The 27872-nt window shown below is 45.2% G+C and overlaps 1 protein-coding gene across 1 annotated transcript in view; it reads left to right on the plus strand.

Moving 5' to 3' along the window:
* MMS22L (MMS22 like, DNA repair protein) overlaps nt 1–27872 on the plus strand; it is a 1233593-nt gene that overhangs the window by 101345 nt on the left and 1104376 nt on the right. The window contains exon 5 of the mRNA XM_069606412.1: nt 26578–26752. Coding sequence (XP_069462513.1) covers nt 26578–26752 — 175 coding nt within the window. The remainder of the gene's footprint in view (nt 1–26577; nt 26753–27872) is intronic.

Below are 27872 nucleotides of genomic sequence, written 5' to 3' on the forward strand. Positions count from 1 at the left end.
GAAGTTAAGCTTATAGTCCAGGTCTCTTGAAAACACATTTGATTATTCATGAACCGAACCACAAATCCTCCTGAGATATCTTACCATCTATCCTGCAGTTCTTTATTTGGTGTGTTCATTATCAATTGGTTTAGATGTGCAATTTTCTATATCACAGTGGTGGATATATTAGATGTTTACGGCCATTGTATGGTGATGTGTAGGGTCACTGCCTCTGTGTGAACAGGATACGGGAGGATAGCTCAGCGGCAACGTGCTCGCCTTGGAAGCAAGACGACACAGAGCAACACAGGTTCGATCCCCGGGTCCCTGGATATTAAGCACGTTATAAATAACCTATCGTATCATACCACACTTGCCGTTCTCGGCTTAACTTTTTCAATTAATATTTATCAGATCCATTGGGTTACTTGTCGTGAAACAAGGCTGTGGCTTCTAGAATTTACTTATTCATTAAGTTAAAGTCCACAACTGGAAATGCTGTATGGAGTCTTCTGGTCACCATATGATTGTCTCACAATTTCATGCTTTTTTGATAACTTCATGAGCTATTTGGGTGAAATGTACTTTTGTATCTGCCCAGGAGGTTGGCCAGGCAATATAAGCCATGAGGTTAAAGTGGCTGAAAGAGACAACTTGAATATTCCTTCTTGGACAGCTGAGTTGCAGTTTTGGAGAAGCTCATGAGCTAACTTTTAGATCTTTGAAGGCCATCACATTTCCCTTAGTTGTGACTGATGAACTTTCAGATGAATACCAAATTGCACATTTTAAAGAACAAAGTTTGAAGGACGTTGGAATAACATACAATACCGAGCTTCCCTCACTCTATTGCACACAATTCAGCATTAAAATAGCAGATGCTACCATCCCTGTTGTAGACCATGCTAAAATCCTTGGTGTTCCTTTCAATTTTACTCATGTCCGCTCTTATCGGTGGCACTGATTCATTTCTGATGCTGTTAGCATACTCTTAAACCAGTGGTATGCAACGTGTGGCTCGCCATATGTTTTGGACTGCAACTCCTTCAGATCTAGCAAGCCTAGTCGGTGCTAAGGGTTCATGGGAATCGTAGTCTAAAATATTTGGAGAGCTACTAGTTGCAGGATCCCGTCTTGGAACTTTTTTTATTTGAAAATGATTGTACAACAGTTGCTTGAGGGATTAACCGCCTGACTATTTTGATGCCCTGTTCCTTGGAGCTTCTTAAGTTCTCTTGAACATAATGACCAGAATTGTTACCAATGAATGAGATCCGCCTAATAGATTGGTTGCCTTTTTAGATGCAAAATTAAAACATTCCTTTCTTAATTTCCTATTATTCCATTCTCCAATCTCGAACACTTTGTTGCTCGCTTGGCCATTTGTAATTTAAAAATAGAATACATAGGCATAGATGTTGTGCCCTCCACTAACGCTGTCTATACCTGTTGGAGGAAATATTTTCTAATGGTTGCTGTTCTTTTTCTGTGTAAAGGAGTGGTCATAACATGGGCACTGTTCAAGGATATTTAACCGCTATATCTCTGTTTAAGAGGACCCACAAACCAGTTTCTTATTTTGCAACTCCAACTGTCATCCAGTTTTTGAAAGGTTTGGTTGGTTGACTTTTCTCTCCAAAGGCACTTGTTCCAGCCTTCAGATTTAAACTTGCCATTTGTTTGTAATTCATGTGAATTGATAGAATTGCTTTGACAAGTTGGTCTGTATATGAGGATGTATGGCTTGCTGAACGGTGCCAAGTTTAGGTGCCTTACATTAATAAACAAAATGCAAAGATGGATGTATAGGGATGCCTTGAATATTCAAGTTTCTTCCGTATAGTCACTGCTGCAGCACTTAAATCTGGGAACATAAAGAGTCTTTGTCCTTCAATGGTGAGTTCTTTTATTTTGTCAGCAATATTCAGGTGCTCCTCATGTATCTGCATTCTATATTGCTAGGATCATAGTTTCTCTCCCTGTTTCATCGCCATCGGTTCAGGCATGGGTGGCTAGATGAAATTCCTTATTCTCCATCGGCGTCCAATATGACCTGTAGGTTGTCCTGCTGCATGGGTGTGATACTGGAAATGCATTGGAGGGACAGGGCCTCCTTGTCCTGTAATCCTGTTATTTGTGTATTTTCTGCACAGTTGTCTATGTGGGACTCCTGGCAGTGCCGCACTTCCTCTTTTTGGTTTGGTGAACTTCCTCTTTTTAGTTAGGTGAACAGACCCATGGGATACCATTATGGCACCCATGGGTGGGGGTACAAGCCTGTACCCCTAGTGTATGTTTTTGGGCACCTGTGTGTCGCCCACAGAGCGGGGTATGTGCTGGTGGCAGCTCCATGCTGAATTTGACAGGTGCTCTGAGTATCCTACATTTTGGGATACCCAGGCCCTGCCATTGGAATCAGTTGATTCGTGATAGAAGACAAGATGGCCCCTGTGGCCTCTTGCTTTCTATTGCCTGTTACCTTGTTTTCCCAAAGTCCTGGGAAGCCCCGACTCTGTCCCTTCCCCTGACTGGTTGTTGGAAGTTCCATATATGGTATTGTGGAGGGAAGTCCAGGCCAGACTGGCTGGAGCCTTCCCAATGACTGTATGTTGTGGGTACGCTCTTGGGGTAGTACATGGGTGAATGAAGTGTGACCCCAATATGCATTTCATGTTATGGGTGTCTGGTTTCAGGTGTTTAGCACAATGAATGAGACGGCCCTGCATGAAACTGGTATGAATGCAGTGTGGAGTGCTGAATGTCTCGGTGCTTGTCCAAACCACATTCCTTGTTGCGAGTGTCTGGGTGGGATGGAGAAGAATGGCTTGAGTGCACTGTGAGCCTGATTGGCTGCCTGCCTGCTGAATGCCCTTCTGAATGATTGGCTGCCTGAGCCTGGCTCAGCAGTGTGAATGAGACGGAACAGTATATCTGGGGACCTCTCAACTTACTGGAATTGTTCAGAAGCTGAAGTCGAAACTTGATGCTTAACCTTGAAGCCGTGCCAGAAGAAGAATTGCTGCTTTCCTTCTACGCGATCTGAACGCTACCGTGTCTTCAAGGACTGATCCAAGAGAGAGGACCTGGCTAGGAGACCTCTCCCCGAGCTACAAAGGACCATTGTGCACCAGCTAACGTTCATCAAGGCTCCCTGGAAGTCGGTCCTCAAAAGGCTGCTGACAGGAGACTAAGACCGCCGAGGAATCTGAAATGAAGCGCCAGGACGTCTAGGCCATCCACGACCATCACTGTCCATCGAGGTTCGGAGGACCTTTGTAACCTCGTCGACCGGAGCTGCAACGCTCCATTGCCTAAGTCACTTTGAAATCAAGGACTCCCTTGCTCATCGCTGCTGACTGCTTTGTCCCGCCGGAGAAAGTCAAGGTGGCTGACTAACCGAGGAGAATTGGCTGGTGGGTTTCCTGCCACCCGAAGTCCACAAAGACCCAGACGAAGATCCGAAAGCCAGCCTTGGTTGAGTCCTGACGCCAACTGCCGATGACTCTTTCTAGGCCTACGTTCTTCATTGACTCTTTTTGGCTACGAACGATCATCGTCGAGGTGCACAGCACGCCTCATCTTCGCAGGGCGTCCACTACAGATCGTTAACAAGCACCGCAAAAACCGAAGCTGCCGCCTCTGCCACATCATTCACCCTTTTCTTCAAGGCATCTCGGCCATCCGTGGCTCCTGCCTTAAAGGTACTTCACTCAAGAAGGATCTGTCGACGACCCAACGTTGAACTCTACTAAACCAGGTACATTGGGGTAGTAGAACCTTTTTAGAAGGAACCAAGACTATATTAAACAATCTATGGACTGGGCTTGTTGATACTCTGTATTTGCAGGTTGCCCAGGTTGGGGGGGATCCTCACACGGAACTGTGTCTAGTGGTAGGGACCCAGTATTCTGCCAGTTGTTTAATCCAATTTATCTTCCCTCTTATGTCTAGGGTGGATTCACTTTACTATTTGATTTGTATGCCATTGAAACTGTCAGCAGTTGGTGCATTTTAATGGAATCAAGAGTTAACTGTGGTACCACATAGATATTGTACATTGTGTGTGTGTGTGTGTGTGTGTGTGTGTGTGTTAGTTATCACGAACATAGTTTGTGGACATTCCTTTATGGGGTCCTGGGGACTACACTGTACTTCAGAACCAGCCTGCATCACCCCCTGAGAGCTTAAGCGTCGATTGCTCGTCCAACGTTAGCATATGTAGAATCTTGGCTGGGGTGCCCTGTGCTTCTACTCTGCCATATAGAGAACAGGAGTACAGATACCCCCCTCCAGTTTTTACAATGGGCCCAGCCACTAATACAGTACACCAAGACTCACATTGGCTGTCTTCCTGGCGTTTTCACTTTGCTGAAGCTTAGAATATAGAAGTGCCAGAGCCTTTGTTGCCCTGTCGCAAAACTCCAGGTCGACCCCTTAACATCAATCACATTAATCCATACATCTTCCTACCTCAGCCCTTTCTTGTTGGACATCACTAGTGCTTCTGATGCCTCGATGCGGACTCAATTGAGGTGTGCGACGAATCCAGGGCATACATCCCTTCGGGACTAAGTAGGTGAGCCTGCTATGCCTAATAACCCCTAGGGGCAGGGCAAGCAAGACCTCCCTGGCGGTGACCGCCCCCCCTTAGCAGAGAAGGAATTGCCAAGTCTGACCAACTCCACCTCTCTTACACAGAGGCTCCCCATTGTGTGTTGGTTATATGGGAATTGAGATGGGCCCCTGTAAAATGGCTGGTGTGGTTTCTGATCAGGTTTTATTGCCATCCTTGCTTGAATTGATGAATGAATGGACTATTCCCTCTCATATCAGGGAGGAAGATAAATGCCCAGGAGGACTAACACAGAAGAGAAGAAGAACCCAGAAAGGGAGAGATGCTTACCTGCGTGTCAGCACAGAGATTGTTCCCCCTGAGAGCAGGACTCCGGGAGCAGAGCCACGCAGTCCGTGTGGAAGGTGGAGGAAGAAGGAAGCCTGCAGAATGCTGCAGCTGTAAGCAACCCTGCCGAAATGGCAAGAGACGTGACTGTCCCAGACACGGCCTACTGGCGCCATCCAAAGCAGGACATGGAGAACCAGAGAGCAGCCGTAGTTGCAGTTTAGTGCTCGCCAAAGAAGCAGTGTCCCCCGACGAGTAGCACTGCTTAGAGAAAGGTACATGGCACAAACCTGTAGATGCGAAGCAAGGCCAGGCGATGCCCCAAGCTGGTGTGAGAAGCTTAAGAACCCCAGAAGGGCTGAAGAGCCAAATGGCCCAACCCGGGCTGAGATTAAATATATCCCAAGAAGGGGTAGAAATCCAAGGGTCCAAGAATGACTGAAAATCCAAATAGCCCATGCTGGGCTGCGATTCCAGATGTCACAAGCTAGGGTGAGAAACCCAAGGGACCACGATGGGCCAGAAAGCCAAGTAGCCCACGTTGGGCTGCAAGACAATACTATAAGCGAAGCTACAAGCAGACAAAGCCGGTTCAAATAACCAGGAAAACATACACAGGGACATTGGGCCAAACTGAAGGGTGAATTGCACAAGTATGACAGGGGTGGTTCTTCTCAAATTTCTTCTAGGAAGCGCCTCCAGGCATTGCTTGTAGTCTCTGGGTTAGTGGGTCGAGCCTGTCCCTAGGCCCTGTCTTCCATACACCTGTTGTAAGATCTCTGGGGTGCTTTTGCCAGAGTCCCTTCAGTATACCAATATCTGATGTGGGAAATCCTTTGGCATGCCTAGCATCTATTGTATTTCTTCCAGTAAATTAACTACCTGTTCTAAGGTAATAGTCTTGTTATGCATCCAGGGAACGGATTAACATGCGTCTGCTTCCTTCGAGTCTTCACCCCTCTTTTGGGGATTTCCCAGGCTTTTTTGTGTGTGAGACTGGGCCAAAGGCTGACTTTCTAATTTGACCTTAATTTGGTCACTTTCGTTGCAGGGTTTGTTTAACTTTCCCGATTGGTTTTACGTATCATAATGTTTAATGTTAACTTTGGTCAAATTATCTTATCGATTTGTCAGGTCTTAATATATGTGCACATTGGTTAGTTGTAGTCTAGATCTCAAGCTTTTAAGCATGGTCTGGGCAACAGTGCCATTTTGGATCTACAGATGGATGTGGATCCTCAGGGTTCTGCATTGTTCTGCATTCTGGAAGGTACTATGAAATATTGACCACCTTGGCGAATAATTCCGGTCTGCGTTTGGTGTCCTGTGGACTTCAGCAATTCACCTTTCTCCTGACATTCAGATCTGTTCAAAGGGCTGCAGCGGGACTTCTTAACAACCTTTCCTTGCGCATTTGGCCTCATAACGTAAGAAGCAGTCCCACATGTCCTTTTCTCCACTAGCATCATCTGGCCGTTTTGGGGCTTGCTGAAATTTATAGTCCCGAGTCATCTTTGCAGATAATAAGTCTGGACTGACTAAGGAACACTGAGTCTAGAGAATCCCACTCCATCCACCCTTTGAGAGGCGCATTGAATAGCGATCAGACTAACGCAGCCCCCCGTCGCTCAGCCCATTCGGAGACAAGGATGGGCAGTTTCGTAGCTGGCAAAACTGGAGCGAGTTGTGCGTTATTTATTTTTCCTTCAACCTTATGTCATTAAAGTGGTGCAATTTGAGGAAATTTAATGCCACTTTAATGGATTTTTTAAATTTTTTTTTCTCTTTTCACTCCTTTCCTTTCCGGGCACTTTATCTGGGCTATTTATTTTTGGGGACTTTATGTGGAATCCCTTCCGTTTTTCACCTGCAATTTGCATCCTTAGCACCTTGCTTGGGATGCATATGTGATTATTCGTGGCTGCGACTTCAAATTGCATGTGCCACAATTTGAGGCTGCAGTTCTCTTTTCGAATTGGGCCCAATATTTCTCCATGCCTAGCATTTCCCCGTGTCCGGCCCATGGTCTTTCCCCATGTCCTGAGCACGTTAACGTGTCCTCGGAACAAGGTCTGTGACAATGCCTGGGCACAGTGACTGTCTCTGCAGTGCCTCTTCGGCATGACCAATTGTTTAAGTACATCTTTCACTGTGCGCGTATCGTGGGGCAAAAGCCACTCCTTGTCCATAATGACCCTCCATGCAGTTGCCAGTAGGCATGGACTGCATTCAATCCTAGCGGTCCCTGTACCCAGTGCATGTCCACAGACCACGTCCTCTGCACACGTTCACTCCTGCATTGCCCTCTGGCTATGCGCAGCAGCTATCTAGAGAAGTCACTGTACTCGTAGGATGGTCTTTAGCCATACCCTGGCATAGCGACCCTCTCTGCAATGGACGTGACCCGAAGCCATTTGCAGTTGTCAGTGATTGGCACACTTTTTGGCCATGCCCTGGAAACATCCATTCTCTCTGCAGTGCATACTGTGCCTGGCATACATCTTTGTCTTTCTATTTCTTTGTATGCCTCATTTTATACATTTAATGGGCACAGGCCATGCCACGTGCATTGACCGTCTTTGCTGTGCCCACTGGGCTTCACTTGGTCGGCACTCAAAGACTCTGTGGTGTACGCCTCAGCATTGATATCTTTTTCCCTTTTCAGGCAAATCAGTCTATAGGTTTGGCTAAATAGTATCGTAAAACTTCAGCCCTACTTGTAACTTTGACACCCTCCCTGCCCAACACACCCCTTAAGTGCCTCCCCTTGCTTCCCAGACCCTGGACACTACTAGGCAAAACTTTCCGGAATATATCAAATTTGCCCATCTTGGTGTTTTGGAAAATGCCATTTGGTCCAATGTTATGCTAAAGCTTGTAAGTCGTGCAGAAATGTGCCTCCTCTGCAAAGAGTTGCAGCTTATACAGGTTTCTTCCAGAACATTTTGCAATGCAAGCTCCGTGGATCTTGGACCTGGATCCACAGACCTCACTCAAATTTGGTGGTGATTATTGGTTTTGGAAAGGTTCCGATTTACCCCTCGGGACATTTTTCCAGGGTCGGGTTATGCTTCAGGTGCCTGCTGAGTGCTCCTCTTCAAACTTTTTTTCCGCAGGTGTTCTGCAGCCCTAAGCCCGGACCTGTGGATCCACATGGGCCCGGACAAAACAGGTTTACCCCTCCATTGGTCATTCAGATGGCCATATCTGGGCTTTTGGATGGGTCGGCAGCAAGTCTATACAGGCTAAAGAGGTGATTTGGCTCTAAATATGTTTGGGCCACGTTCCAGGGAATGTTAACAAAGTCGCTTAATGGATTCTGACCAAAACATGTAGAGCGTGGCATTTGGCCTACAACTGCTTCTCCAGCAGGTTTGTTATAAATCCAGCCAGTGCTTTTTGCTGTAGCTGGGTGCCAAAAGTCCATTTCAATGAAATAAGTACTTTTTGAGAATTTCAAATAACCTCCTCCGTACAAGATTTAACTTTGCACAACTTTCTTTGGATGGGTATTTTCTGATGGACAGTTTTTTTTTCTTCTTCCTATTAAAGTATCTTGTAACGTCGTTAGTGATGCTGATGCCAGTCCTAAGGGCAAAGTGGTAGGATCTCACTTTACCTCGGGATGTTACACCATGGTGATATCCCTTTAAGCAACTTGTTTATGGCCAAGCCCCTTATGTTTACATTATTCCACTCTTAGACCCCACCATGGCAATACCAAGATTAAGAGAGCAAATGCATAGCTATTTTCATATATCACAGGATGCCGGCAACACGAAGATGAGACCCGTGTGGAAACTATAAAGATGCACTGCAGACAGTGTGTGAAACGCTAACAGAGGCATGGATGCCCATGTTTTAGGAGTCCCTTGCTCCTAAGCCACAGCAATTGGGTCAGTGGAATAAATCGCTCCACTCTGCTCTCCACACATGTGCATACACCAAAACTAAAATGGGTTATGGACCTATATCGGCTCAGACTGCAGAGTTGTACGAATAGGGGGCGGAGTCCAGGGTGTCGCGTTTACACAACCATCTAATAATGACACAAGATGCACCTGAATCCCACTATACATGGGAAGGAGGGATGAGGCCTGTACATGTGGGGAATGTTTTTACAGGACACTCGCTGTTTGCAGAATGTGTGCATTCAGTCATCTGGTGGCGAGAGCGGGTGGAGGGAGAGCATGGCGCCAGGAGGAGGAATGCTAATAGGGGTGAGGATGCGAATTAAAGCAGAGCATTGGAGAAGAGCCAATTAGAGGAGAAGGTTGAAAGAAGAGGATGAGGGACAGATTTGGAATTTAGGAATGTGGAATTAGAGATGGGGTCTGAGGAAGGGAGAAGAGTGAATGCAGAAGAAAGGAGGAATATTCAGAGGAGAGGGCAAGAGTGAAAGCAGAAGCTAGGCGGAATACCAGGAGGCGAGGGAAAACTGGAAGATAGGGGGAATAAAGGGAGGGGCAAGGGAGTCTAAAAGCAGAGTATACGAGGAATATCCAGAGTGAGTGAACAGAGGAATATCAGGAAGACTGCGAAAGCGAAGGTAAGGGGGGAATAACAGGATGGGAGAGGAAAGCATTCATTTGCAGAAGAGGAGAGTGCTATCAGATTAAGTTGGAAGAAAAAGGATGCCTCTCCCAAAGGGCACCAAGGTGGTCTAGGGGAGTAGGGTGAACCTGAATCCTTTGAAGGGTAATGCCAGACAATTGGAGGAATAAGAACATTGCAGAACATCGTATCACTGCAAGCTAAAACAAGAACGAAGTGGTGCAAGTTTAACTAGTAAAGTTTGCGTTGGCTACGAACATGTGGTGTGGTATCAAGTATGAAAGTGAGTGGGGTAGCGGACAGTAGAGCCAGGACCCAGAAACCAGGAGATGTTGACTTCCAAGGCCAGCACTGTAAAAACAGTGTGGTATCCACCGCTGGACTATCGTGGGCAGTGGCAGGAACCTGAGCCTTCCCTATCTGCTGTGTACCACCAATATGAGGTTGACAACCCGAGCTTATCACGGAGGAGAGAGGCTTGGTGCTCCAGAACCCAAGGATGACAATAAGCCGACAAAACTGGAAGATCAAGACTGAAGTGTGGGCAACCCTGCAATCCCCATGCTGTGAGGGAGTGTTTGTTGGGTTGTGCTGCGCAGCTGAGAGGGCTTGTAACGCAGGCTTTGCAAAAGTCAGATGGCCCTTAAATGATATTCATTCTTTTGCAAGAGATGTCAGCGTTGGCCACCCTGAAGGGGATCCTGAGGAGTGGGCTGATCTTGAGGAGCTATTCTGATCTACGTTGAATTTACTTTCCTTGTGCATCCTAGTTATTAGTTTGACCCACCCCTGTATGGCTCCCCCAAATGTATTTAGATACCCGACTGTCTGGGCCAAGAGCGATCCATAGCCCTTTGTGACAGTTGCTACTTCATTGGAGCGATTTGTAGGTGAGAAAATCAAGTTATCGTGTCCTGAAAGCTAGAGTAGGCATGTGTTTAACATTATCGGTTAATGTGCACATATATTTATTCAAAGTTCTAAAATCACCTTTGTTTTTTCAAACGCCAAGACCATCCTCTGTTAGGCCTGCTTAATGTTAGAATGACAACCACCATTCTATACCATGGAGTGTTATTTAAATGCTTTATCTGCTTTTAGAACTGAGGCGTATGATAGCTACAGTTTTTGTTAAGATAGGGTAGTGTTTAAATACTAGGTTCTATGGTGCAACTTTAGAAAGTGCATGCCTAGTTGTGTTAAGAGTAAGCGTCTGTTTTGTAAGTATTGCATTTGTGCGGTAACACAAATGCATGTTTATAGAAATTAAATTTCACTCAAGATAAGTTAACAGTAGAAGTAAAAAGCATAATGCTTGGATGTTTCCTGCATTGGGATTTGCACTGTTTGTGGTGCATAAGAACCCCCAAAGTAAGACAAGGTACTAAGACGAGGGAGATGATTTTAGTCCTCCTGTGTAAGGCTAGCTATATTCTATGGTGTATACTTGTGTGGGTGGTTTGAGACCATGTAACGAAGACTACAAACCCCCATAAACCAATTTGTACAATAGACAAATGAACGGAGGGTCCCAGGATACGGGTTTATTATTGTTGGAGATGTTTCAGAGTTCAGAGGTATTCAGTATGCTGGGTTCAGATTGTACATATGTCTCTGTAGAATGGGGAGAAAAAACATTTTTGTTGTAAAAACAGATCAACTCAAGATATTCAACTTTTCAAAAGGTATCACTAATTCTTGCACAAGCAACGTATTCCTCCTTGAAAAACAGATTTTTAAAACCGAATTCTCCTGAAAGCATGTTTCTTTCATTGAAAACAAATGTATTCCATGAGAAAATAACTAGACTTGGAAAAAGCACAAAAGCAATGCTATCCTCAGGAAAGTACACAACACCTATGACACCATGGATATGTTGGGAGATGCACAGGGCGCCCTACGTAGGTTTATGGGCTGCTATACTGATATGAAAGGACAGGCACATACAGCAGGAGGGTAAACAAGAAGGAAGAGCAGACAAGTTACTGAAGAACAATGCTACAGGAAGAAAAGGCAGATCACAATAGTGAACAAGAAGGGATGGGAACCTGTACTGGAGAAATCGTGATGAATGTACACAGGTTTGACTTGAGACTGCCCAAGGAAATGAGGACTGCTCAATGCCTCTGCAAGTTACTCTCACAGGGACCACACCCTGCAAGCACATGGAAGGGGGCAGCATGTGTGGCTTCTGTATCTGGACCCTAAGGCACAAACAAGGAGTGTACTTCAACAAGACAAGCCTTTGTGGGTCCAGCCAGAACATACAGTTGATGTCTTCTGTGGGAACAGCATTAACGCACTGTTACATGAAATACACTATACCAGTGGTATTCAAACAGTGGGGCATGACCCCCCTGGGGGGGCTGCGGCCTCATGTCCGGGGGGGGCACACACCCACAATCTGAAAAAAGAACAAGGATGGATATGCCACCCGCCACACATGCTCATTGCAACGGGGGCCGGACTTGCACATGAGGGACTCAGGCTCCATTAGGAGCCTATTCAGGGATTAAACAGCATTTAACTTGCTGTGCTGCCAAGACCGACCCCCTCCAATCTGAATGTAGGACACAAAACCACATTAGTCACTTGATGGTTTAGTGCCCTAGTTTTGGATTAGAAGGGATGGTGGGGGTGAGAAGGCCAATCATTGTGAGGCCAGCTTCTGTGACTTTCGCATTTTGAAAGACTTGACAAGCAGAGCTGCCGGCTCATTCTGGCTGTTTGGCAGCCACTGAGTTAGTAGGGTGCCAATTTGCCACTTCTTCTAACAGCAGAGCAGCGAAGATTCCCAGGCTTTGAAATTATAAAAAAAGTCCAGTTGAGCCCCCACGGTCCTTGTTTCTCCTGCAGCAGCAGTGCCCAGGGACGCATCTGGGCCTTTTAAGCCTTTCAAATGGTGGCTGTGCACTTTGCAGTGCAACTCCTGTTGTAGGAGAAATGAGGATCGTGGTGGCTCTGATCAAGTTGATGGAACAGAGCCCCCATGGTTTTTCTTTCTCCTGCAGCCGTTATGGCCAAGGATGGTGTCGGGGCAGGTCCCCTTGCAACTGCCCCATGTTGTCAGTCAGCAGTCTTGTAACACAGCAATCTATTCCTTTCTCTACTTTCTGTTCTGAGGCTTAAAATGTGCGCTTTGCAGTGCTCGCATTACAAGCTGTTTTCTGGAGCCCGTCTGGCGTCAATCTATCTTAAATAAATGACAGACACAGAGGTGCATGGCGGGGGGGTAGGGGGGGGGGTCCCGAACATTTTCTTTTTTCTCAGGGGGGCCTTGGTGTAAAAAGTTTGAAGACCACTGCACTATACACCTATAGACTATAGCTAGGATGAGACAAAGGAATGGGTGTGATTGCCTCTTAGGTTACAGAATCCAATCTCTGTACAAAGGAATAAACGGAGGCATGGGTAGGGACACCATAAAACGCTTAGCAAACACTAAGGGCCACAAAAGGGAAAGCAGATTTCAGAACGGGAATGTAGGAACTAGGAATGCAGAAAACTGGAACACGCTCACGCAGGTAAGGAACTGATAGAAGGTAAGTGAGCAAAGTAACTGAATCTGGGTAACCAACCGGACGGGAACCCCGACTATGCTAGGCAAGGCAGTTGAACACAGGACAAAAAAACAAAAGGGGAAATTGTACAAATGGAAGCAAGATAAGCAGAGACCGACTGGGTAAAGCCTGAGACTAAATAGACCTGCAACAGCAGAGAAGGAGACAATATGGAAACAGTGCAAGTAACAGAGGCTTAAAGCAGCAGGGACAGGGCACAATAAGCAGGTGCTGGGAGCCCTGGAAATTAACACAAGAAATTGATTAATTGCTGCAGAGGCACAGCACAAAGGGAAGAAGATAATACACCGATAGCAGGCAGCCGGTGTAGAACTGGGTATGCAAGGCAAGGCTGTAGCAATTTAAACATGGCAGCAGAGGAGCAGCGAAGATTCCCAGGCAAAGCACAAGGCTGAATGGTCAGCACGGCAGAGAGATATTCCAAATTGGTGGCAGCTCCACATGGTTCAAAATGCAATGCAAGAACGGGGATCTTCAGGGTGTGGCAGTGATGAAAGTTTAGTGTTCTTATCTCGAGCCGCGTTCTCCTAGGAACGCAGAGCTTGTTACCGTGGTGTTTGGTGGAAGGCTACTCAGCTGGGAGCATCCTCCTCCATCTCTGCAGGTCTTACAATAAATGTACCTTCTTCCGGCAGCATGGCTCCTTTTTAATACTGGCGACAAGATGCAGCAGCTGTGTCCGGGACGACCAGGGCCTGCTGAGCCCCTGAAGAATCGGAGCCGCCGATATGAGTGGGCACCGCTACCCTGTGTCAGGCACTCTTGCGCCCGGTGTCTGCCAATCCTAAGTGACATCTGTCTGTCTCCTTCAGCGCTTCAGGTGGGGGTGCTGTGGAGCCCTGGTGGCGTGCTTGCTTTCAGTTCATCAGGGACATCTTGGGGCCAATCGTACCAAGAGGAGATTGTTACAAAGTTACTGGTGGCTGGTGATGGACAAGTGGGTGGAGCGCAAATTGAGAGATTGTGGTGCATGCCTGGTCAGTGATAAGAGCAAGGTGGTCCGGGAGATGCCATTATTGCCTGTAACAGTGCCTGATCAACCCTGGCAGAAGTGATGTGTCCCATTCAAGGACTCTGGGATGGTTTTAAGTTCTTTTTTGTAATGTGGTTTATCAAGTAGATGAGGTGGCATGCTGCAAGATATACTTTAAATACAGGGGGGGGAATCCCAAATTACACTAGCTATGGGCTTGTGTTGTCCCTACATCTTCCTGGGTATGAACATATTTCATAAAATATTAAGGTAGATGGACTCTGACAGTTCAAAGATACATACAATATTTAGAAAAAATGCATTTATTTTTATCATAAGACAGTATAAAACAATCATTAATACATCCAATTCATCATACTGTATATGTAAAAAACTATCACAGAAATAGTGTGTGACCATATATTCCTCTGTGGTAATCTCTTTACAATAGAGTTTGTTAGTTGAGGGTTTGGAATCTATCTCAAGTTCCTTTCAAGCGTTTATAACTTTAGCGTCTGTCCCTTTTATATGTAATTATAGAGGGTATATTATCAACATGTTTCTGTTCAAAATCTGTGAATAATGAACATTCTTCAGGAGTTACCGATTTTTTTTAAAATTTTTTTTTTATTTTAGTTGTTTTTGTCACTGTTCTGTAACGGGGTTACAATTAATCCTCCCAGTCTTTATCTATGGTTGGGCTGGTACTCTTTGAGCTGAGTCGGTCTGTGGGGCGGTATCTCTGTGTTGTGGTGTACTTCTAAATAGTCCATTTCTCCATATGCATATGCGGGTTATTTGGAACTTAGTTTTGGTCTTCTGTTTTGATTATCTTTTAGTGTCGAGTGCATGTAATTATCAAACACTAATGGTTTTAAGGGAATATTATGGGATGAACAACTAACCGAACCCTAGACTGCTACAGTCTGGTATCTAAGGCATCTATGGGGGAAAAATGGGTACAATATAACCCCAATGCGCAGAGGTGCAGTCTACATAAGAGATGCCACTACTGTGGAATTGATTGTTTTTTTGAGGGGGTGTTTTTTTTTTTTTTTTTCTTTGAGAAGTGACACCTGACGGAGATTGTAACAGACAACTGGTTCAGTTTTGCTCAGAGAATATGAAGATCTTGTACCATCCCAGGGTCAACGTTCTAGTTGAGAGACACAATAGGTTTACAAAAGGAGGGATTCAGTTGACTTTGCTGGCAGGTTTGCCATGACAGGTTGTACTTGGACAAATGATGTGGGGTTACAGCACCACCCCGCACACTGTGACAAAGGTTTACTCTTTTGTGTCTTTGAAGGGGGCGTAAACCCTGCACCCAATTGTGTCCTGGTTGGATGGGGATGGCGGGTGCTGTAAGGGTGGATCGGGGAGGAATAATGAGGGTGATAAAGGAGAGTCCAGACACTGTTGGGCGGTCTTTCCAACGAGGTGAAATCACAAGACTGGGTGGTTGGAGATTTGGTCCTAATCGAGAACCCCAGGATTGATTCTCAAGTGTCCTGAAAGCAATGTTTTAGGTCCAAAAAAGAATCACTGTTGTGAGGAATGTAGAGGTTGTGGTGCAAGGTGGTGAGGTGTGGTCAAAAGGATGGTTGGCGCCATTCAAGGGGCTTGCTGGTATGGGCACAAGGGATGCTGAGGCTGAGAAGTTGCATGGTACTGAGCTCAGTGTTACCCGGGACCGATTGAGTGGTAGGGACAGGCCCTGCACACCTGAAAGATTTTGTTTATGATCCGTTAATCTTCGTTCTTGTTGTAAAAGGTTAATCTGTTTGCATTGCATGTCGGTTGTAATGAATTTTGATTATGGGTGCCTTTGTTTCCGACCATCCTTGTGTTTTTCTTCTTTTTCTCTGCCCTCTGGCATTTCTCAGCTGCTCCTTCCTCACTTCCTCTCTTGTGCCTCTGCTGGAAATGGGGGGTTGGGAGGGTTGTGTGTCTTATCTCGAGCCGCATTCGCCTAGGAACTCAGGACTTGTTACAGTAGCGGTTGGTTGAAGGCTACTCAGCTGGTAGCAGCCTCCTCCGTCTATGCAGGCCTTACCATAGACGTACCTTGTTGTGGCAGCACAGCTCCCCTCCTTAGTAGAAAGCCAGGATGAAGCTGTATGATTGGGCTGCACGCAAGCGGTCACAGGTGGGGTTAATGGAAATCCTTGGCTTGGAATTTTGGCGAAGATCCAGTGCAGACAAATTCCCGGAGTTTTGTATAAAAACAAAAGCAGTTATTGCTGCTGTGGTTTGAATGTTGCAGTCCATTTGAAATGGCTGTCTCCTTCCAGTCACAATGAAACCAGTGTGCACGCAATTGAAAGTTCAAAAGAGTTTCTGGAATGGCCTACTGGATTTTCCAGATATCTTGCAGGTGCATTATAGAAACAGTAGTCTGTTTCTTGAATTACAGATTTGTGCAAGAAAAGATTAGTGATTCAGGGTCTTCTCTGGTCATGGTTGACAATGCCCTGTGTATCTGCAAACACCACCACCCAGAGGCAGAGATGTTAAGACAGTCAGCTGTTATCATAAGACAATTTGGGCATGCGCAGAGTACGTATAAAAATGCAAACACATGAATGTGGGTATTGAAATTGATACCACAGCACGGAAAGAGCCAGACAAGTGAAAAATATCACTGACATTACGGTTTAAAAATAATAGAGAATTTGCTGAAAAGAAAACTTGACGGGGAGTTAAGGTTTTGACATAAAACACCCAGTGGTGGTTACTAGTTGGATCGGTGCTCTGTGTGCCTTGTTACTAAAATTGCCTATTTTAGTATTGCATTACAGGTGGAAGAGTTTTTTTTTTCTTGCTCTTTTAAACGTACCATTGTATCGATGGTGCTTGATAAACTTGTCTCAATGCTCCAATCCCAAGGATGTCAACCTACACCACACTGATGAACCCCAATGAAGGTGAAGCACATATGTGTTTTGTTATTGCATCATTGAAAGCGGTCAATCTTGGGTTGATAAAGCTATTTATGAAATAGCATTGCTTATGAGCGCATGACAATTCTATCACATGGAGCTAAAATGCAAACTTTTCAGCTTACTTGTATACCAAAAGTGCATTACTGTGGGCTTGTCATCTGGAGGTGAACTTCCAGTGATCGCTACTAGGGAGCGCTGTGGCATGTGTGGGTTGCTGGCTGAAGTGGCCTATTCAACTCTCCCTTTGTAGGCAGGCTTTTTGTCCCTGTTCTATTAAACCCACTATTTAAAGAAAAGAAAAAAACTCTTTTAGTTATTTTTGTTCCAACCATCTTGATACAATACATTATTTCGTGCAGCATATTACAAGTTACCATCATAAATTCCCCCCTCCTTGCCCGTCCTAATCCCAACTTCCCCTGTGTCCCTCAACCAAACTACAACTGTAACCACGGCTATGATTTGCGGAGTATTTGCTGGTCTTTCCCTCCCAATGATGCTTAATTCCCCTATCTGGGCTCTTAGCGACCTTTCCCATCTCTCGGCACTCCCTTCCCTCTCGTCTCATCCAACATCTCCAGTAACTCGGGGTGGTTTGTCATCGTGCAAGGTAATTCTGCACTAGTGCATTCCAGGTCATTATGGCATCAGAGCTTTCTCGTCTCCCTGTTTGAAATGCATCATGCCACACCGCTGCTTCTGCTATAGTACATCTCTTTAGATCCTCTCACCATGGTTTATGGTAATTCCATCAAATTTTTACCATCGAATGACCATTCCATCTAAAATAATTGATCGCAAAAATTACCATCGAATGCATGTTTTCTCCTTTTTATTTATTTTTTAAATGGGGGTGGTCCCCTCCAACCTGACGTTTTTTACCCTTTAAAACCCATTATAAATAACACTCGTTACCTTGAAAAAAACATGCATTCGATGCATATTTTTTCGATGCAATTTTGTCGAGGGAATGGCATTCGATGGTAATGCTTTAGATGAAATGACCAGATACCTCCCACCAGCTATCTGTTTGGGCCCTCCATTGACTTCCATGACATGGCGATCCTTCTTTTTGCCAACACCCATGCTAAGTCTATCATCCTATTTTCTGATGTAGCCTTCTAGTGGACCCAAACACCCCAAAGAGGCAGGCATTGGTCATCTATTTGTATCTTGTAATGCCCCTTTCCTTAGCTGTGATTCCAAGTCCAGCCAGAACCTCCGGATAACCGGGCAGGACCAGAACATGTGTTCCATTCCTGCCTCGTCCGTGCCACACCTCGGGCACCCACCTTACTTCTGAGCCTTAGAAGCGCATCAATAGCTGTGGGGTTCATTTATGCTCTATGGAGCATGTAGAATTTTGTCCGCTTTAATGTAGCTTTTCTTGAAACTTTCTTTGGGTACTGCAGTGCTCTGGACCATTCTGCTGTTGTCAATTCTTTGCCCACTTCTGATTCCTACATGCTTTTCCCCCCTCTGGTTGTGTCTTCGGTAGTGCATCAAGTAGCCGCTGATACAGCCTGGACACCCTCTGCCCTCCTTCCGACACATCATACACCAGCCCCAATGCTCAATTGTCTTTGCACTGGGTTGGGCAGTCTGGCCATTTTTCTTTTATTGCATTTACTACCCTGGAGTATCTCATGAATTGCCCTTTGTGTATTCTGTATACATCCCTTAGGTCTTGGAACTCTTAAGAGCTTGTCCGCGGAGCGCAATCTCCAATTGTCATTGCGCCCTTCTCCTCCCAGTTTAACTGGCTGCCAAGGGTATCTGTGGGGATTAGGGTTCTTTAAGTTTTAGTATCTTTTTGGTCTTGACTCATATCTGTTTGCCCAACTGCAACAGACCTGAGGGGCCTTCCTCTGCCACAATACCTATTTTAGCAGGTAGGGGGCTATTCCAGCGCTCAGTAGGATATGTTCCCCCATCTAAAAGTCTGCCAGCCACCCTGCCACATGCAGCAGCTGTCCAACCAGGTCATAGAGTTAAAAGTGCGGGAGGTGCAGCCCACCTTCCTCGTAGTCCCTGTACAACGCCTCTGACCACCCGTCTTCTAGCATTTCCCCATATGAAACCTCCTATTATTGATGTTGGCTCTCTGAAGAAGGTCCTCGGAATGAGGTATTGGATGTTTACAAAGTGGTATAACAAGCGGGGAGGGCCACCATTTTTAGGAGCGCTACCCTGCCCATTATTGAGACTGGTAGTTTTCCCCCAGAACTTGATGGAGACTTCTAGGCCCAACCTTTCCTTTAGTGCATTATGGCGATGGGTGCTCTCCCTGTTGTGATAAATCTCGATCCCTAGGTACCTAAAGGTATGGACCTTCCAATGCAAGCCCAAACATGGCGGTCGGTCTTCCTCTACACCAACCCACCCCGCAAGTGTAAATAGGCAGGATTTTGACATACTCGCTGAGATCCCAGACAGGTCGGCGAAATTCTCCATCACTTCTAGATAAGGCGCCAGATTTTCTTCCGGGTGTCGCATATATAGCAGCACATTGCCTGCATAGGGCGATATCACATGGTGGATCCAGTCTATGCAGAGCCCAGCGTTTTTGAATTATTTTCTTAGGAATATCGCCAGGGGTTCAAAGGCCAAAATATTTAACATGGGGGGATAAAAGGGCAACCTTGTTTCATGCCTCTTCGTATCGGGTGCTGCCCTGATATGCATTTGCCAGTCCGCACGCTATCCACCGGGATGGAATAGAGCATCTGAACCCATCTTGTGAATTTCTCTCCTATCCCAAAGCTTCTCAGAGGCAAAAATCCATTCCAATCTGACCGAATTTGTGTCTTGTCTATTATCGCATGTAGCTTTTCTGAGGTTTTCTGTCATTGCCCTTCCTGGGACATAGCTGGTTTGGTCCAGGTGTACCAGCGACCCAATCACTCTCTTCAGTCACTCGGCTAAGACCACTGTGAGGATCTTGGTGTCCTTGTTGATAAGTGATATCGGACGGTATGATTCACAAAATTTCCCCATCTGGTTTTAAAATCGCGATTATAATGGATTCTTCCATACTGCCGGGTAGTTCCCCTATCTTGTATGCGTCTTCAAGGGTTTGGAGTAATTTCGGTGCCACCATGTCTTTTAATGCTTTATAAAACTCTGCCGGCAGGCCATCTTCCCCCGTGGGCTTACCCATGGGCAGCATGGCAACCACCTCCTGTAATTCCTTAATTGTGCATGTGCCACACTTAGAATTGAGAACATTAGTCTGCGCCGTATCTAGATAGGATTATGAATGTTAGCGTGCGCCACCCATAAAAGGAACTTGGTTGTTAGCATGTGCCACACGTAGAATTGAGATAATTAGCCTGCTCTGTAGCTAAATAGGATTGTGAATGTTGGCATATGCCACCCCTAGATGGAACTTGGATGTTAGCATGTGCCACACTTAGAATTGAGAACATTAGCCTGCTCTGTAGCTAAATAGGATTGTGAATGTTGGCATATGCCACCCCTAGATGGAACTTGGATGTTAGCATGTGCCACACTTAGAATTGAAAACATTAGCCTGCGCCGGACCTGGGTGGGATTGTGAAGGTTTGCGAGTGCCACACTTAGACGGAATTATGTAGGTCAGCAAGTGCTACACTTAGACAGAACTGTGAATGCTTGCATGTTAAATATCATATAACCCACTAACCAATATAAACTCAAACTCCCTTCATACTCATCTATAACAAAAAAAATCACACAACCATCTCTCGCACAAGCTGCACGCACTTCACCACACTGCAACAACACATAAGCCTCCAACAGCGCACGCGGACTTACACCGATACAATACTCGCACCAAAGCTCAGCACCTGGTGTCTACCGAGTTGAAGCTGCCAGCAGATCACTACTCCTCTCACTATCCTACTCCCTCTTCACCTTACTAACTCATCCCACCTTCTCGTTTACAGATCCGTCAGAGCGCCTGAGGACCAATTCCGTTGGTGACGGTGCGCTATATAATTACCTTTAACATAACATAATTGTGAGCGGGGCCTCAAGCATATATCTATGCTCCGTATTCAGGGGCGGCAGGCCGATATTTGCCACAGTTTCTTTAATTTCTTTCTCTCTAGTGTCGCTCGAGTCCTTCTACAGGTCTCACTAGAATGTTCTGTTGATTTCCTTTTGCGACCTCCATGTTTTCCCCACATTCAGCCAGTATTTCAGTAATTCCCTCCCTGGTGTCCGTACTCCTAGTCAGCCAGGCCAACAGCTACCGGGTTTGTCTCCTTGCTCGTGGCTCTTCTGTGTATTTTGCAAAACTATCTTCCCAGCCTCTCCCAGTGTTCTACATATTTCTGTCTGAGTTCGATGAGCTTCCCTTCCTCCTGATCCTCCCCAGCCCTGGAGCTCTCCATCTGCTTGATTCTAGCTCCTTTGCTTGCCAGATTCCGCTCCAATTCCTTTAGAATTAGCTATAGCTGCTCCCCTTTACACCACCTTAAAGGCATCCCATATAATTCCTCCTTTTTCAACACTACCCTCATTAACGCCAACGTTTTCTTTTATCTGCTGAGCCATCTCTTCCCTGAATGGTCCATCCCTCGTGGTCTCTGCCTGTAGTTCTCACGTGGGTATCACTGTGGCCAGTTTGCCACGGAGTACCCATTCTACTATGAAGGGTGAGTGGTCCGAGAGGGTGATCCCTTCATACGTGGCTCCTACAGCTGATCCATTCCCGTGAGAAGGTAATCTATTTGAGTGTATATGTTATGCATGCTTGAATCAAATGAAAATTCTTGTATGTTTGGTCCTTGTATCCAGCGCCAGCGCTTTTGTAATTCTAACACCTTCATTAGCATTTGCAAAGCCTTAGCGGGGGGGGGAGGGGGATCAGCGATGTGCTTTTACCATCTGACCTGTCAAGCATTGGGTCGATTGTGCAATTAAAGTCCCCTCCCCAGTTCCCTGTAATTCCTTTAAAGGGGGCTAACCTTGCATATGGGGAGCGAAAAAAGGGAGCTGCGCTGTTATTAGGTGCATACGTGATGATCAGGGAACCTGTGCACCAGTACTACTCTCCCCTCGGTGTCTCTGTGAAATCCCACCTTCTGGAAAGGCAACGTGGGGGCAAAGAACCCCCCCCTTGCGTAGTTGGAGTACACTGACCCAAACCCCCTTTGACCCCACTTCTTCAATACGTGTCTGTTTTGCTGGTGTGAAGTGGATTTCTTGTAGTGGCACTATCTGGACTCTTTTACGGCGCAGGTATGTTGCCACTCTTACTCTCTTGATGTAGCCATTCAGCCCCCTAACATTCCAGGAGGAGATGGTGTCTCAGCCATTAGGTTTTTCTTCTATGCTCCCTACTGTGCCCTTCCTGTTGGGGAGTTCAGGGACTGCATGTGTCCACTCGCTACCTCTTGGGTAGCTGCCTTACTTTTCTTGGTTAGCAAAATCTAGCTGTGTTATAACCAAAACAAACCTTCCCAAACATGAACATAAACCACCCGTCCATACATTCCTGTGGGGGTGACCCCACTGTTTGGGAAATGACATATCTCCAACATCACAGAATTTTGCAAATGCTGAAACTTGTATTACAATTCAGTGGAATTGTTTCACTATAGTCCTAGTGGTTGTGACATTGTGTAACCATTGACCCCTGAAAACTTCACTGGAAGGGGCATAAAACGATGGCCACCTCTCGATGGGGTAGAGTATGCTTTTTTTTAACCATATTGAAAGTATGAGGCTGTACCGTGCTCATTAACATGGATTGATAATTGGCACAAATACCCCACCCCCAAAGCTGAAGGCATACCGGCCTTTAACCCATCAGTATGAATCTTTGTTACATCAGAGATTATAAAGCAATTCTTTGCTTCTCTCAAATGCTGTCCATGAATTTAACAGACTTCATTAGATTATCTGCTTATTTGCCATTAAAACTCCTACTGGAATCTCACCCTTTGGTGCAACATTTTGCAGTATAAGGGGGTTCAGTTTGTGTCCAAGCACCCTCAAATTTGACATTCGAAAACAGGAAGAGGTAGTTATTTGCCCAGGATAAAACCGTTTGGGTAAAGCAAAGCTGCGATTTGAATCTGGAAATGTTCTCCAAAAATCAGCAATTTGTCTAATAGGAAACATCTGTCCTGTTTCCGCTACACTGCAATCCCAGTCATTTAAATGTATTGGAGCACATTATTGTTAGGCTCCGCTTATAAACTATGAATTCCCAGCTGTATGTCAGCTAAGGAAATGGGAGTGCAGTGATATAAAGCGATGTGCTCAAGATCAGACCATTGTGGTCAAAGGGAAAGTCTGCATTAGAATCTAAATCGAAAGACTTACTTTAGTCACTAGACCCCAACACTTCTGTCTTGGACAGTATTTTTTTTTTTTTGTTTCATCATTTTATCTTGGTGTTAAGTGTATTTCTTATCTCAACTGCATTTGGACGATACTTGGAGGGATAGGGTTTGGGCCATATCACAACTTGGCTCGGCCAGGACGGCCGAATGGGAACCGAAATCTTCCGGTTGTAAAGCTGCAAATGTATCCAATATACTCCTTTTCCTCTCGTTCTGTGCATTATTCTCTTCCTTAACCCTCTCTCCACTTTTCCCTAGGCTTACTCATTATTCCTGTCCAAAGTGCCTGTGGTCAGTTGGGTACTGTGTAAGGAAGGAAGAAAGGACGGAAGGTGGTGCTACTTGTGTGGATTTGAGAAATTGATGAAGTGTGTGGATGTGGCTATGTTGGGGCGGATGGAATTGCATGTGCTTCTGTGGGTCTGGGCAGAGGGTGTTGCTATACAGGTGGAAGGAGAGTGGAGAGTGGAGAGTTGCCTGTGGAGGAGTGTTGTGTCTTGTCAAAGTAGTTATTTGGATAGTGTGTGGAGCTGTGCATGTGAGGCTGTTGGCGGAAAGTGGGTGTGCGCTCATGAGGGTTGGCTTCTGTGAGGAATGACCAGTTTGGGGTTGGATACATGTCTGGAGTGGTCTGATCTGTAAATATTGCTAATCTTGTATGAGATTATTGCTATTCCAGACTGGTTGACTTTATTAATCATACTGGATAAGGTTGACACTGCTAATGCTCTTGCTGTTACAATTATTATGGATCATTTCTACTGCTCAGTATTGCGAACACTGTTTGATGGCCCCACCTCGTCGGTTGTATACGAATTGTTCGAACTACAATTGTTCGAATTACAATTGACCTTTGCACAATTGACCGAATTGTGAAGGTCAATTGTTACATATATGCGGGGGGAAACCCCCCCGCTAACACCCCAATATGTATATATATATATTCTCAATTCGGACCCTTGACAGTCGGTCAATTTGGGCATTCAAACAATTTGGGTAATACCACCTCGTCTGTTGGTCATTCTTGTTAATCTTGCCTGATGTCATTGATTTGTGAGGGACAGTGATTTGGGCCTTCATGAACTGAGGTAATCCCTGTGGCAGACCCTACTGTTAACGGTCCACCCCCCCAGGTTAAGGGCCTGAACAAAGTTCTTGACACCTTTGTTGTCAAACTGGTGCTAAGAATTATTTTTCAGTGCATCCACAGTAAACCCTTGAAAGTGTCTGCAAGGGGAAAAGGGGAATCTGATTTTTGCACAAAACCCTTTTCATTTTCCATGGGGACTGTTTGAGGAACTACAGTAGAGAAGGGAGTGTCAAGGTTTGTGGATGTCAAGGTAAGTCCGACGTTTGGTTTGTTAGGGTACAGGTGGAGGAGCAGATGTGGCAATAGGGCAGAGGTGGCGCAGCGACTCTGCATAGACTATCATTGTGCCAGAGAATGTGCGCTGAAGAAGCCGGAGTTCTTACGCCTGATTGGCTATGTAGCTTGCCCAGAGTGCTAATGGCCAGTGCACTTGTTGAAGTGGCCCTAAAATTCTTGTGGAGAAACACTTTTCAACTTCCTTGAAATTATTACTGTGTCTCGAAGTTGAAAATGGTTCATAGTGGTGCATGGTTTGTGTTTATTTGTTTGGCTGCAAATTTTGCAGGACTGCTAATGCTATTTGCCACTTGAAGTGGAAAGGGCACGGAAACCTAGGGACTGACGGAATTCTGGTGCCATTATCTGCTATAGGCATAAACAATAATGGAAATTCAGCTGAACAGAATCAAAGCATGGACTTGTCTGGATTGGATGCACCAGACTTTAGCCTGTGCGTTTTTGTAGTAAGTCCTTGCCATTTCCAGCGTTTTTGCCTACTCTTTTCAGGTAATATATTAAACTTGCTATGATTGCCCTGCAGAAGTACAAGGATGAGTAGAGAATAAATGCCCACTCAGCCATAACACTGCTACAAACCAAGAGCCAACCCAATCATAAAGGTAAAACGGGCACTGTTAAGAGATACCACCTTCGTCTTTTGTGCTAACGTGGGAAGATGGGTTAGCTATGCTCTTAAGAGGGGTGTGAAGGTGAATCAGTGGCGATCCAAACTGCAAAGTATAACCGTCCCAAACTAATGGAATGCCCAATCAAGGTTCTATAAAAAATAGATCATTTAATAAAACACACCAACTGCAAAAACAACTAAATAGAAAATCACTGCACAAAACCCACACCTTTAGGAAAGAACAGAGAATAAGCAAAATTAGCGCAATGCAGCATTCGGAGAAGTGGTGTGAGGCAAGTCATTACCACAATGTTCTTCAGGCTTTGTCTATGGTTAGGTCACTTTTGCACCTTTTTCCTCCAGTACTTAGGGCCCAAAATGAACCATAGGGGCAGTTGTTGGTAGATAGTACCTTGTTTTGGATCTTTGGCAGGTCAACAGTGTTGCACTCGGCTTTGAGCAGTGATGCAAGCTGATCGAACTCAGTTTGGGTACATTGGATTGTGTGTACCCAAGCGGCAAGCGGGCGTCAAGCTGGTTCAAATGCGGTAGCTCTGTGCTATTCAAAGGTGACTTACGGCGAAGCAGGTCGTGGCACTAACCAGGATCTGTTTGGGCTCGAGCTGGGTTTAAGCACCGGGAATAATCGACAAGTGACGCTCCAGGCGGTATTGCTTGTCGAAACGGTGATCCTGTTGCTCTGTTCATTCGAATTCTGGTTGAAATACACAACCAATTGCATGGAGTTGTATCTTCAATTGTACTTGTTCAATCACGCTGGGTCATATTTTAGTTGAAAGTTAAGATATTTAGACGGATAGGAAGTAGGCTAGTATTTGATGGTCAGATGTATTTAGTTCCAACAAAATTAATGTGTATATTGATTGGCTACAGTCTTATCTACACATATCTAGGATAGTATCGAGGAAATACAAATAAAACATTCTTTAATTTTGGGTAGTGGAGTTGTATGTCTAACAGCGCATGGAAAAATTAAGGATTGATTAGGATTAATATGTTACATTAAAGAGGCCAAGTGTATGAAATCATTCTCTTTCCAGCCAAAAAAATGTATTAAGTTAAACCAAATTAATTTCACATACATAATAAAGTGCTCAAGCATGCCCTAAGTTAGAAGTCAGTTTGATTTTGTTATATCCTGTTGTGTAAGGGTTTGGCACATGCTGAAAACAGCTGACCTGATTTAAGTCAATGCTTAAAATCATGCATGCATTGCTGATACGTTTTCTACTTAATGTACTTTTTGGAAATTTTATATTTTTGCCATTGTACTTTCTTGGTTCCTTTAGGTATATTGAGCCTCAGAAGAATGAGGATGTGCCTACTCACCCATATGAAGAATTGGAGGTTCAGTTCCCCTCTTTGTTGGTAGAAGAAATGTACACGCTGACTTTATATATAGGCCGTGTATTCGAGCTTCCCAGCAGTGTCCTCGGAGCATTTACCATCCAGAACCAGGGCAAGGTATGTATTTTTTTTTCTTTTTTTTTTAACGTTTAATTTGGAGGTACTGCAAACATTGGTGTGGAGCAAGAACCTACCTACCTGCCTGGCACCAATGGGTCTTGCTTTTGGAACACAGCCATTAGGGGTGGTCAGAAGGTTGCACTAGAAGGACACCAATTCTAAAAGTAGATTGTTGTATTGCTTTTGGCTTAAATATTAGATGTCACCCTCTGGAAATCCAATCAAGGAAATCATTTGACTGACTGATGCATGAGGCTTCTCCTCTCTCTATATATAGCAGGATGGCCTTGGTTAAGATTGTTTTCTTATCAAGGTTCTTGCATGTCTTCCTAAAAGTGCCCCTGGCAGGACCCGGTTCCTTTTTTTTAAAGCACTTAAAACTATGGTCTCTACGTTCATATATGTGTGTGTAAACATCCCTGAAGGGGCTGGGTGAAACTGATTGCACGGCTGGATTGGGGGGGAGGGGGTATTGGCACTTCCTGACTTTGAATCCTACTACCTGGCCGCCCAAGGTCACTACTTGTCTTACTGGTACGACCCCGTTCCTGATAGGCCTCATATCCAAATAGAAAGGGTGTTGTTGCTTTTGAGGGCAGTAGAGCTCACAAAGCTTCTTAACACAGCAGGGTTGGGTAATGTGGTACACTGCACATACAAGGCATGATGTAAACTGGGTCAGAGAATGGGGGCGGGTCTCTATAGTCCCCGCTCCTACCGATTAAACATATTTCTGGGGTTCCCCTTACTAGCAAAAATTCCTATACGAATTATTGTATGCAGAGACTGGGGGTTGAGCAAATTTCATGATTATTCCCTCTTGGACAGTTCATAGCACTTGAAGGGTTTAAAATGGTGGGATAAACCACAAAGAATATTTTCCTATACTTCTCACTTAGGCAAAGGATGCTCACTACCTTCCCTAAACCACCCAAGAATACACCCCTGCTTCACTTTGCCATAGAAGCTGCAGGAACAGGGAGATTGGTGTCTGATATATACACCTGAGTCATAGGACAAAAAGGTGGGGATGGGCAACGGCACATCTGAAATGGGAAGAAACCCTACAGCCCAATACCTGAGCAGGGTTTGGTGCTACTGTTATATGCAGACTAGG

This window comes from Ambystoma mexicanum, chromosome 4p (genome assembly GCF_040938575.1).
Source record: "Ambystoma mexicanum isolate Mex_15411 chromosome 4p, UKY_AmexF1_1, whole genome shotgun sequence".
Taxonomy (NCBI): domain Eukaryota; kingdom Metazoa; phylum Chordata; class Amphibia; order Caudata; family Ambystomatidae; genus Ambystoma; species Ambystoma mexicanum.